Consider the following 13974-nt stretch of genomic DNA (forward strand, 5'->3'; position numbering starts at 1 on the left):
AAAATAATTAAACATAAGAAGTTACACAAACCCACAAATCTTTCTGTAAAATTAATATTTTTTAAACTAAAAATTCTTAGTATAGCATTACTATCCCAGTGACTCTACAAACGTTTTTTACATGGTTTTATCATCAAAGTGTAATGTATAAAACATAATCTTATTTTTTTACCTTTATAGTAGAATAAGCAGTACTCAGCTAAAACAAACCACCTCCTCTTCCATTGCTTTAATGGTCCTCCTTCCAACCTGAACAACCATCCTTTCAGAGTAACATGGGCTTGGTTGTCTCTCTGTACATTAGGTGGTCTGAAACAGAATCAGAATGTTTAAACTGTAAAATTATTAAGATTATATATATATATATGTGATCTTTTTAAATACTGTTACTATACTTTAAATGAAGATATAGAGAAATACGGAAGTACAATTACCTGATGCATTTCTAAAATGTATAAGTAAACAACTATGAAAATTTCACTTTATGAAAACTGTAAAATTTCATATATTTTAATGCCTTTATACTAGTGGTGAATATACTGGATGTTTTATTGTAACCTTCAAAAACACTTATTTTTGTAATTTATACGGGAACCGAAATAAACTATATAGTCTATAATTCTATGATATAAGAGTGCTGGTCATGATAAAAAAACCTTAATTATTTTCTGACCTTAGGAGAATAGCAACAAAAGTGTTTCATCTATAAAAGACAGTTGCTGCATTAACTAAAGTAACTTATGACATAGTTTTATATCATAAAACTATGTCATATATCACTTTAATTACTTTTAGGGTTTATTATTTCTCCTTTAACTTTACTAACTTGATATTTCAGAAATCTTTTAACTTTGTATTTCCTATATTTTGAAATCTGTGTCATATGATTAATAAGTAGGCCTATGACACAAATAAATGTACCTACTTGTGGTTCTATGAATTGTAAATTGTAAACAAATACATATATGCATATTTAACCAGTTTTACTAATTTGTTCATTTCTATGCAAATGTATATTCATCCATATTATTTTCTTCTTTCTACCACTTTTTATACTTCTGTGGGTATGGGAGGGAGAAATAAAAGGAATTCTCTCTTACGCTGTTTTGGTGGTTTTTCTATAGTGACTCACCTGTTGATGTTACCATGTCTCTAATGTTATCAACCCAATCATAAGGCTGTTTAAATGCTTGTGACGTTATTGTTGTGGTCTGTTTCATTAAATGTTCAAAATCTGTTACTCCCAGTAGTTGTTTGATGTATTTGTTTTTTGTTCTGTATCGTTTGGTCATTCTAGTCAATCTTTTTAGATGTCTCATTTTCCCTTCTTACAACGTTTTGATTCTATGTATTTGTAAGAATCCAAGATTGGCACTATTAGTAGAGTTGAGAAAAAGACAGTACATATCAGCTTCAATTTGTAGCATGCTATACAAGTAAGAATTGAGAGGAGTTATCAAGGTGTTTGATTGATTTTAACATATCTTGTTTTAATTTCTCTGTCCAATTTCTCATCCTCAATGAAAATACTATATAAATACTTAAATAGCTTGTTAAACGTTTGTCCACTGACTGTCTGTTCATCACCCATGTATTTTCTATTGAACATGATACATTTAGCTTTTTCTGGCTTATTCTGATATTGTTTCTTATATATTCTACATTTAGTTCACTGAAGTGTAGTTGGAGTTCATCTGTCTCATGCTCATCAGCAAAGTACAGTTTATTCAATTCACTACCTACTTGATTTGCTTCTTTAAAGATATTGTCAGTGTATGAAATGATGAGTAAGGGTGATGATACACAGCCTTGTCTTAACCCCATGGACATACTGAATCAATCTACTGACCTTATCTTTGTTCTGACAAAATTCTGCCTTTGCATAAAGTTCTTACAATACAGATTTGTTGAGCAGTAACAACATTAACAAAAATCTCTCCCAGTTTGCTTTTGTCAATTCTAACAAGGACAACTGCTTGATCAATAAAAGTTAGTAACTTCTGATGATGTTCCATTACTTATTCTATTATTTGTTGAAGACTGAAAACTGCTTCAGTACAACTTCCTCTATGCTTAATGCAATCCCTTTTGCTTCCCTTGTTTATATAGAAAGAGCTAAGTATTTAGTACTTGGTGTTTGCAGGTTATTTATATGTTGTATGATTTTAAAAACATTTTGATCCTGCTTCTCCTATTGCTTTGATTGTTACCAGTGTAATATTATTTCTCTGACTTTTCTCAGCAGCCATTCTGGTTCATCATCTAAAAGATTTCATAGTTTTATAATATTTCCTAATCATAAAATTCATTTCTGCTTTTAATTACTTTTAGGGTTTATTTTGTGTATTTTATATCATGTTTCTCCTTCCTGGTCATGAGTTCATTCTCATCATGATTCACTCTTTTCTTTATTGATGGCTCTTTTTGTCAGTCCTTAAGGTCATCTTCTATTGCACGTACGCTTCTTTATTCTTAATCTTTGTCCATAGTTTGTACTTGGTTATTAATTCTCAATAACATTAACACTGTGCAGATATCAGAAATGCAATAAATGTTTCACTCTATGCCCAATACAGTAGCTGTACTTTTGTCTATGTAAAAATGTAAAATTAGATGTATTTTAAAATTCTTATCAATTATCAAAAGTAACTGTATGCCTGTATACCAATGGCTACTACACTGATAAGTAGTTAAATGAGTTTTTTTTTATATCTAATTTCTTCAATGGCTTTAAAAAGAGTTAATGTAAATCAAACTACAAATAAAGTTCTTCCTGCAGAAATTATATTTATTATTTAAGCATTGAAAACATTTCATTACTAATACACAATATTTAGTAAATTCATATGGCTTTATTTGGTGGAAATTTGAAGATGAATACATTTTCAGTCTCTTTCTCATTAAAGTCCATAGAGATGGGTTAATTTACTTTAAATCACCCCTTGATAAGACAAATTACCCTCCTTATCTCTTGTAAACTGTGATACCTGCTTTAAAATATTGCCCAGTACAGCTGTGGTAACAATTACATAGTCTAATTTCACTATCTCTAGCCCAACTTTCACTGATTTAATTTACATTCATTTCATCACCTATATATACATACATATTATCCAACTGATGCCTAGAACTTTCTACAAACAATGGGAAACGATGATGTAATAATAGTCACAAATTACAACAAATGAGCTACATACTGATACAAGATTCACACATGTAAACATATACAAAATGATATATATATCACATTCACAGTTAAAATGTGTGGCTGATAATCCAAAATTAACTTTGTATACTTTCACAAGAATAGAACTACAGAAGATATCAAGTTAATCAACAAATGTGCAATAGTAAAGAAAGAATGAACTCAATTTAATAAAAACTTAACTTTTTGTAAAACTTCATACCAAAACCAAATACCACAGATATTACAAAATGTATGTGAAGAATTATTTAATTATATTCTATCCAGAAAGTTCAAGGCTTTTCTCCCAAATAAATAAAACTTTTCAAACTATGTTATCTTACCTGATGTATCTGTAACTTCTACTGTAGCTCTACATGCAAGTAAAAAAAAGATAACAATGTCAAGTGATTTCATTCATATTTTAATCCAAATTATGATGTACAACATATAATTGTGAAAAAAATAACAATTTAGTGATACATTTATTCAGAATTTGAAACTCTTATTGTTATAATTAAATAGAAACATTATGACATTGAAATTAATGTTAAGTTCACATAACACATGGACTTCACCCTTACAAAGTTATTTACTTGCACTAAAAAATATAATTCTGATAGATATTTACCTCCTCTGACATCATAGCTTTTCTCAATCTTCCACTGTCGCTAATACATTGAAAATAATTTTTTCTCATTTGACACACTAACCTTAATCATCCACAAGTTTGAGCTTCCTCTTAAGCATACATAGAAAATGCATCAACCCTCCACCAATAACAGCATAACACACACTCCTACTAGACCAGCTGGCTCTCTTTGTTCTACTTCATGTGATCATCACTTTTGAGATTAGGCCCATAAGAAGCAGAACTTACTAGAAGTTGGAAGGATTGGTTTGATTTTAATTTTGCGCAATGCTACTTGAGAGCTATCTGCACAAACTGTCCCTAATTTAGCAGTGTAAGACTACAAGGAAGGCAGCTAGTCATCATCACCAACCACAAACTCTTGTTTGGCTATTACCAAGTAATAGTGGAACTGACTATCACATTATAATGCCTCCACAACTAAAAAGATGAGCATGTTTGATGGGACAGGGATTCAAACTCACGACCCTCTGATTAAAAGCCTTAACCACCTGGCCATGCTGGGCCAAGTGGAGAGGAATGGTGAGAAGTGTGTAAAGAAGGGTAAGTATCAATCAGAAATATATTTTCAATGAAAGAAAATAACTTCTGATATAATATACACTGCTTCTCACACCATAGCTGGAATCCCATATTGAAAAAGTCGAGGGGCTGGTATAAGATAAAACAAGAGACTTCTGCAGAAAGCATCCATAGAGGATCAGTCAGGTGTGCTCTGTAATTTGAATGGAAGCACACATATGGAGGACTGCATCACTTCTGGAACATGCATGCCCTTCATATTAAAAGTGCAGTGTCACAAAATGGGTGGCATTAAGGCCTGAATGAGGGAAAAAAATATCCTACAAAACCTCACCCCAGTTTAAACCATACATGTGACTGGAAACAAACCAATTTGTGTAGAATAAAAGTCATAAGTAGAATAAAGAAAAATGTATAAACTGAAAGGTAACTCCAAACCCGTAAAGAAAAACAGAAATCCAATGGTAAATTCTCCATATTATGAAGGCAGAGGTATTCATCTAAGCATTGCTAGGTATCTATACAACCCCAAATAACCAGGCAACACTTACCACTGAGTGGGATCTGAATATATATTGCAGAAAAGGGGAACCTCTGAAAGAAACATGAAAAAACGACATTTAGCCAAGATATAGTTCTACTTGTGTTTATAGAACTGCTACAGGAAGTGGATAATATACACTAGAGAAGGATACAGCCACATGGTGTTAGGAATGAGCAGCAAAGATAAAGGCAGCAGTCCACATTCCCCCAACATACCAAGGCTTTTACCTCCTTGGCAGAAAATGTTGACTCAAGGCCTGGGAGACAGTGATGTGTGTGTGTTATTATTAACTACAAAAGTCACTGTGGCAATCACATTAAATTGTGAATTAATTCTCAATTAATTATAAGAAAACCATAAAGAAAGGCAGTAACACACCTGAATGCAAGAAATCTTAAAGTAAAATTATTAATAAAAATACCAAATGCTGAGAAAAGAAAAATATTTCAAAAACAGAAAGAATCAAGAAACACCTTTGGCTGGTACTGTACCAATAAAGAAAGGAAGGTTCACATGAAGCAGTACAGGGGAGTCCTGCTGCTCTGTTAGTGGAGGTTTACATATTCCGTGCAAGCTAAATAAGCAAGTTAAATTTGTGGGATGTAAAGGCTAGTGTGTCAAGCAATAAAACTTTCTTTTCAATGCATTAGAGAACAGTGGAAGACCAAAGTTATGGTGTGAGAAGAGGTATGCATCATACGGGAAATAAAAATTTTAAGTCTACATTTTTCAGGAAATTCATTGATTTCTCTCTTAAATTCCTGTAAAGTGTCAGCTTTGTCTGTTGCTGACAACAATTCATTTCATAAATCAAAAAATAAGAATCATTTAAGTGGACCATAGCCTGTCTTTTCTAAATCTTAAACACGAGTCTTAAGATTAAAAGACAACAGGGCCTTCATTTTATCAATCCCTACAAGATAACCTTTCCATCCCTGGAATTATTCTAATAGCTTCTCTGAACCCTTTCCACTAAGACAATATCCCTTCTGAAATAAGAGGACCAAAATACACAGTATAAGATTTATAATTCTTGATAAAAAGGCACAAAAGGGAAACTACTAATCTATAACACAGATAAATCAAAACAGTTTAAGAATGAATAAAATAAAGGCTTTCATGAAAAACAAAATTGAGTGAAAAAACAGAAATTGTTCAAATAGTTAGGAAGAGTACAAAATAAGATAAAATGAAATTATGCACAGGGTTTAATTTTTCAAGATACAATTTAAAATTTTTAAACTGAGAATGTAAGCTTTCAAAGCGTTTGGCAAATCCTCACTATCAACCCACCCAAGAAACACTTATCTATGGCGTCACCCTATAGTCACAAGTTGGTGCTTGTATTCTAAAGGCGTCTGATATGGGAATTAAAATTTTAATTAAAATTAAGTACTCAACAATGTTTCGATCTGTTTAGATCATATTCATGTTAACAAAGAGAGTTTGTAGCTGACTGTTGCTGGGCTCATCTTAAAGATGAGAGTCGAAACACTGTTCTGTACTTTATTTGAATTAAAGTTTCAATATCCATACCAGCTGTCTTTAGAATACATTTTTACTTAATGTGGGTTGCTCGACATCACGAATTTGATGCTTCGTCACTTGACATACACCTTTCTGAATGGTTAAAAAACTACGTTTTCTTGGGGATGTAATTAAGAAGTTATATATAACACTCACTAGACGGCAGCACAAGCTATATACACTTCAGCAACATTACACCATTCCCGATATGATGCATGGCGGTTTTACTAACTGAAAGATATAAAGATTAAATTTTCGTCTTCTTTCAACATTCAAACTTTGTAAACCAGTTTTGGTAGGAGCTACACTTTTTGTAGTGTCAAATAATTACAGAAACATTTAAATAGGGCTGTTATACCATTTACAAATGTAATAATTTCGAAATTCTTTATACATGATCAACAATGCACTCTAAAAAAGGCCTGGCATGGCCAAGTGCGTAAGGCGTGCGACTCGTAATCCGAGGGACGCGGGTTCGTGCCCGCGTCGTGCTAAACATGCTCGCCCTCCCAGCCGTGGGGGTGTATAATGTGACGGTCAATCCCACTATTCGTTGGTAAAAGAGTAGCCCAAGCACTCCGAAATTGCATTAGTCGGCATATTCCAATAATATAATTCCAACAAAATAATATAATATCGATTATTTCCCTTTATGAGGCCTAATGTTAAGGGATCAATATAAATGCCATTTTTAAACTGACACAATGTGATAATTCACAAAGATTAACTTTTAAAAGTACGTGTATTTACCATATAGTTTTCATTTCGCATGTTTGTACTGACTTACTTTCAGTAGTTTAGTATTTTGAGTAACTGTGGGTTATTGTGTTTTTTATGCAATCTCTGAAAATTAATCTTTCAATATTTTATTACTTCTCAATGTACTATTATAGAGGAAATCAAATTTATTTACGACGGATGGTGTGTATGTTTCTATAGAGAAATAGAAATAATCCAAAAATACTGTTTAAAATTAAGACAAGATACAAGTCTTTGAAAGGTTAATATGTGACGTCACAATGAGAGGCACTTCTGATGTTTGTGAGAGTATACACTTTCGTATATAGTTACACACATACACTAACTTATCTAGAAGGGTGTTAACAGTTTGGGAAGAAAGTACTAACGAACTCTGAATAAGTTTCATTATGAATCTCAAATAGCACTATAAGTATCTAATTTTATATTAGGTTATGCACTGAGTCAGTGTAAATAAATTAAATTGAGCTAACAATACGTTAACTTGGTTCTTGCATTGCTTTTTGAAAAAGTACTTAACAGATAAATAAAAGATTTAGTCTTAAAATATATGTGCAGTTTTCAGTCAGGGGGCTATTTTTTGTCTACCATAAACTAGTTTTAATTCATAATATTAAAATATGTTGACAATAATAGCTAATAGTATTTGGCCCGGCATGGCCTAGCGCGTAAGGCGTGCGACTCGTAATCCGCGGGTTCGCGCCCCCGTCGCGCTAAACATGCTCGCCCTCCCAGCCGTAGGGGTGTATAATGTGACGATCAATCCCACTATTCGTTGGTAAAGAGTAGCCCAAGAGTTGGCGGTGGGTGGTGATGACTAGCTGCCTTCCCTCTAGTCTTACACTGCTAAATTAGGGACGGCTAGCACAGATAGCCCTCGAGTAGCTTTGTGCGAAATTCCAAAACAAACAAACAAAGCTAATAGTATTTTTATAAACATATTAATATGTAAACTTGCCATATATATTGTTGTTTTTATGTGTTCTTTATCATATTAAAAGATTCTCACAGATTCACAAAATCATTATCTTTTTATTCTGTCACTGTGGCTTTTTTTTACTTCAAAAATCCATGTAAATGAACATAAGGTTTCACTGTGAATCAAAATACTTCAGTAAAAGTTCTTTTGAAGTTTCGAGTTTGTTTATAATTGTTTGTCACCATTAGGCATAACCGTCTAGTAGCCTGAAATTAAAATACAATAAAAAAGTACTTTTTGAGCTAAAATAAAAAAGAAATGATACATTGGCAAAATGCATATATAAATGAGATATATTTGAATACCTTCTTATCATCTATTGCTGAAGATTCAGAGTTCATGGACATGTCAAGAGAGATTTGGCCAGACCTAATAGGAAAGAATGAAAAATAAGATATAAATTATATTGACCAAATGCTAAAAAGTTTTTCTTTATATTTCCCGGCTTAGAAAGAAAGAGATTTCTAATGATAAATTACAAGTTGAGGAGGGAAAAGTTACCTCAAGGGGCCTAAATTTAACTTTTTTTTTCCTTGTCCCCTGGTTCCTTCACCTATATATGTAGTTTTCAGAGACATAAACAGATCTCAGTTTAACAGACCTGGCATGGCCAAGCGCGTAAGGCGTGCGACTCGTAATCCGAGGGACGCGGGTTCGTGCCCGCGTCGTGCTAAACATGCTCGCCCTCCCGGCCGTGGGGGTGTATAATGTGACGGTCAATCCCACTATTCGTTGGTAAAAGAGTAGCCCAAGAGTTGGCGGTGGGTGGTGATGACTAGCTGCCTTCCCTCTAGTCTTACACTGCTAAATTAGGGACGGCTAGCACAGATAGCCCTCGAGTAGCTTTGTGCGAAATTCCAAAACAAACAAACAAACAAACAAACAAACTCAGTTTAACAAATGCTGATTTTCAAGATAATTATAAAACGTTTTTAAAACTAAATTTCCTTAGAATTTATCTTTAAATAACAGATTGATATTTTAACAAGCTAAAAATTATTACACAAACAAATTATTACTTCAATAAAACTGACTATTCCCGTCGCAAGTCATTTTCGTAGTGACCACTACAGCTTCGCCATAACTTCATCATCACACATATATCAGGTCATCCCACAAGTAATGTCCGAAAATTTAATACACAAAGTGCATCATTATTTCTGTCTTTGTAGAAGGCTTTAATGACTAAAATATGTAGTAGGACATGTATAAAAATGTTCAGACAAATAAAAGAAACTAACCCAACTCCACTTTTACAGATCATTAATCAAATAAACCCTTATGAAGATAGATGTGTCTGAGCAGCACATAAGTCATATAATGCACATATTATGAATTTAAAAAAGGCAATAAACCAGCTGAAACTACAAGAAACATTCAAGGTGTTTATGGTGCGGAGTCTCTCAATGAAAAAAAATGTCTAAGGTGATTTCAGAAGTTCAGATCAGGTGTCTACAGATTAAGTGATGCGCTACGTTCAGGTTGTCCTGGTGAGTATAATGATGACTTGCTGCTAGCTGCACTTGACGAAAATTGTGCTGTGGTAGTTGAAGAATTAGCACAAAAGCTTAATTCAACCCATTCAACAGTTTACCGTCACCTACAACAGCTTGGAAAAGTGTCAAAACTTTAAAAAGGGTCCCCCATAATTTGACAGAAGCCAACCTTAGAGCAAGAGAGAACATTTGCACAAACCTGTCCAAAAAAGGTGTGTAACTGCAGATGAAAAATGGATATTTTATAAAAATGTTAAGCGCCGCAGACAATGGCTCAGTGCAGGTAAACTGGCTAAAGTACAGCCCAAAATGGACCTCCACCCAAGAAAAGTTTTGTTAAGCGTTTGGTGGGATACTGTTGGTGTGATCCACTTTGAGTTGCTGCCACTCTATGTAACGATTACATCAGACTTCTATTGTCAACAGAATTGAATAAATAATATTAAAAACGTTTGAAATCCTTTCTATTTTTCTGAACCTAAAATTATGTATGTAAAAACGGCTTGTTTGGGTTGAGAAAAATGTTATATAGAGGAGCGAACAACGTTTCGACCTTCTTCGCTCATCGTCATCACTGAACCTAAAATTGTACCTCACTTGAGAGATTACCTGATATTACAAAAACTTAAGAAACTTAAACAAAAAGTAAACTTTCGTCAGCCTTATGAAATCATTTCTTTTATTATTTCAGTGTTTGCTAAAGCGTTGAAAACTACACTAACGTTATTTCACGTTAATATACGAATAATATTAATTTGTTAAACCTGGTTATGATGTGTGGAATTAATGCACTGATAATATTTTAAGTAATAATTTTGTAGTTAAATTACATACATGTTGGTAATAATTTACTTTATAAAACTTACTCTGCCCACCATGAGTATCGAAACTCAGTTTCTAGCGGTGGAAATCTGCAGACACACCTGACTATTGTGAAACAACAGAAATGCTTAAAAATTAAATAATGTATAAACCTTTTAAAATTTCGTTATTACTACAATCAATACATTTTTATAAAGCTGTACATATGACGTTAGGATTGTAATGTCAATTCTTAATTTGCAATTTGTACATTATTAATTAAATTTTCAAAATCAGATCCATAATTTAAAAGGAAAAGTATATACTGAACTATTCCTCAAAAACACTTTATAAACAAAGTACTATTTCATGTTTAATTAACTAAAATACTCTCATAAGCAGTTTTACCTACTGGACAAACTGGACAAATGTCTGAAGCCCCACAAGTGGAAGGGCTCCCAATGTTGTGCCTTTTAATCCACTTTTGAGTTTTCTTATCATTATGAGGCTCCATTTACTGAATTCTACCCAGGGCTCCAGAATGACTAAGACCGCCCATGAATATCCTAATGTTTACTCAACCAAAGTTTATAACTTATATAATAGAACATTGCCACTTAACGTGTGTCAATCAGTTTTATATGTGTATGCATGCTAGCTCGTGTCAAAACCAGATAATCCTTGCGATTAATTGTAAAGTGGCACTTTTACGTTAGTACGATTGCAAAAGTAAACGTCGTTTAACATGCATTGTTCTATACATGTGCAAAATTGGCTATTATAACATTAATGATAATTGTTTTAGTAACATAAACAAACATGGAAGGAAACATATTAAGTTAATTTTTTGTCTTTCCTGGTTTATAATAACACAATAGAACTACATCTCAATCCCAATTCCAATAGGCTTCTAAATATTGACAATTAATCCTAAAGTTTAAAAAATGCTTCATGCACGAAGCACCGAGTTAACCCGCTATATGAAACAGCAAATGTCAAAACTTTATCCATTTTCGATGTTTTATAGCTAACACATTGTGCGAAAGAAAATGTTTGTTTGTTTGGAATTAAGCACAAAGTTACACAATGAGCTATTTGTGCTCTGCCCAACACGAGTATCGAAATCCGATTGCTTGTATTGTAAGTGCGTAGACATACCGCTGTGCCTCTAGGGGGCGTGAAAGAATGTAATTATGGGTTTCAGGTTATATGCATATATAATTTAGACAAATATACCCATAGGAAATTAAAAAGAAGTGCATGAAAAGAGTTGATTTTTACTTCTTGGTACCAATATTTTATAACTATTATAACTTTTCAACTATCTCAATATAGACGCCGAAAGATATTGTTAGTAATGAACTCAACATTCTGTTAATATATTAGGAGAGAGTAACAAAATGTTGATACTACTGTGGTAGAAAAGGAAAAACAAAGAAGAAAAAATGGGAATTAGCTATAAACGAAGCCAACTGATTTTTACGTTTCTTGATATTTTAATTTTAAACATTCATTACTTTATGACGTCTCTTTATTAATAGTTTTGTCTCCCGCTGGTACAGCGGTAAGTCTACGAATTTACAACTTTAAAATCAGGAGTTCGATTCCTCTCGGTGGATTCAACAGATAGCCCAATGATGCTTTGATATATAAGAAAACATACACACACTCATAGTTTTATCAAGAAAAAAATAAATCAAACATACAGTTATCCAGAAAAAGAAGGCGTCTATACAAAAGATGTTACGTATAGAGATATATTTCGTATATAGTCATTTAATACTTTTTTACCCTTATTTAAATTGTTTGTTTTTAATTTTGCGCAAAGCTACTCGAGGGCTATCTGCGCTAGCCATCCCTAATTTAGCAATGTAAGACTAGAGAGAAGGCAGCTAGTCATCACCACCTACTGCCAACTCTTGGTCTATTATTTTACCAACGAGTAGTGGGAATGACCGTCACGTTATAACGCCCCGACGGCCGAAAGGGCGAGTATGTAAAGTGGGACAGAAATGCGAACCCGCGACCTTGAGATTACGAGCCGAATGATCTAAACACCTGGCCATGCGGGCTCATCAGCCGTATGACAAGCTACGATGAACGGCATATTAAAGTTTAAATGTATCTCGTGACAGCTAGTATGAATTTGTTTGTTTTGTATTTCGTACAAAGCTACTTAAGGGCTATCTGCACTAGGGGTACCTAATTTAGCAATGTAAGACAAGAGGAAAGGCAGATAATCATCACCACCCACCGCTAACTCCTGGGCTACTCTCGTACCAACGAATAGTGGGATTGACTGTCACATTATAATGCCCCGACGGCTGAAAGGGTGACCATGATTGATGTGACGGGGATTTGAACCCGCGACCCTCGGATTACGTATCGAGTGCCTTAACCTCCTGGCGATGGCAGGCCATTACTTTAAATAGCAATACAGCTCCGTATTTTGCTTAAGAGGTTTTGTTTCATTCGTATCCAACTATGTAATACAACAACAGTATTTTAAAAAGAATATATCAATTTAAAAAATGTACCTTTCTCATACATATATGTAATATTGCACTCACTATTGTTGCATAGTTAAAAAATCTTTTGGTATCGCATGTAATACAGCACACATTTTGTATGCGGTAGGTCGGGGATTCAATCTCGCCGATATCTAATTTATTAATTTTTTTATATTTTTTGCTAAACAATGTTTCCATAGTCAAATAACTTAAGTATCATGCATGCGTTGTCTGTGAAGCAAGAGTTTCCTCTAGTTTACTATTCATATTTTATCAAAAAATCATATAGCATAAATAAGTTTTAATCGCCCTCTGTCAAATTTTACTCTTATCAGCAAATTATTTGTTGTTAATACACGTTAGAATCTTGGAAAGTACAATGGGTATTTAAAATGCAATAATTACTATCAAAACCAAAGTTTAATAAGAAATTATTTATTGGTATTTTATTGAATCAAGAGTTAGCTCTCATGGTTCTATTTTTAATGAAAACTTTAGCTGCTGTCATTTATTACGCAATATAATATTATAGTTATAATATGTTTGAAGATTTAGAAAAAAACGTATCCTAGATGATATGGTTTGGATTTCGCACAAAGCTACACTAGGGCTATCTGCGTAGACATCCCTAATTTAGCAGTGTAAGTTTGTTTGTTTTTGAATTTCGTGCAAAGCTACTCAAGGTCTATCTGTGCTAGCCGTCCCTAATATATCAACTCTTGGGCTACTCTTCTACCAACGAATAGTCCCATTATAACGCCCCCACGTCTGAAATGGCGAGCATGTTTGGTGTGATGAGGATTCGAACCCGCAACCCTCAGATTACAAATCGAACGCCTTAACCCACCTGGCCAGGTCACAGCATTGTAAGAATAGAGGGAAAGCAGCTAGTCGTCACCACCCATCGCCAACTCTTGCGCTACCCTTTTACGTCACTTTATAACGCCCACATCGTTGAAATGGCAAGTACGTTTGGCGTGACGAGGATTCGAACCCGCGA

The 13974-nt window shown here is 33.6% G+C and overlaps 1 protein-coding gene across 2 annotated transcripts in view; it reads right to left on the bottom strand.

Moving 5' to 3' along the window:
• LOC143235066 (uncharacterized) overlaps positions 1–13974 on the bottom strand; it is a 107887-nt gene that overhangs the window by 59833 nt on the left and 34080 nt on the right. For both annotated transcript variants that reach the window (XR_013018911.1, XM_076472840.1), the window contains exons 3-5: positions 8473–8536; positions 3529–3557; positions 173–309 (exon numbers count right to left, since the gene is read on the bottom strand). Coding sequence is in view for 1 of the 2 variants with exons in the window: in XM_076472840.1 (XP_076328955.1) it covers positions 173–309; positions 3529–3557; positions 8473–8536 (230 nt within the window). In the remaining variant the exon portion in view is untranslated. The remainder of the gene's footprint in view (positions 1–172; positions 310–3528; positions 3558–8472; positions 8537–13974) is intronic.

Source organism: Tachypleus tridentatus, chromosome 12 (assembly GCF_004210375.1).
Source record: "Tachypleus tridentatus isolate NWPU-2018 chromosome 12, ASM421037v1, whole genome shotgun sequence".
NCBI lineage: Eukaryota > Metazoa > Arthropoda > Merostomata > Xiphosura > Limulidae > Tachypleus > Tachypleus tridentatus.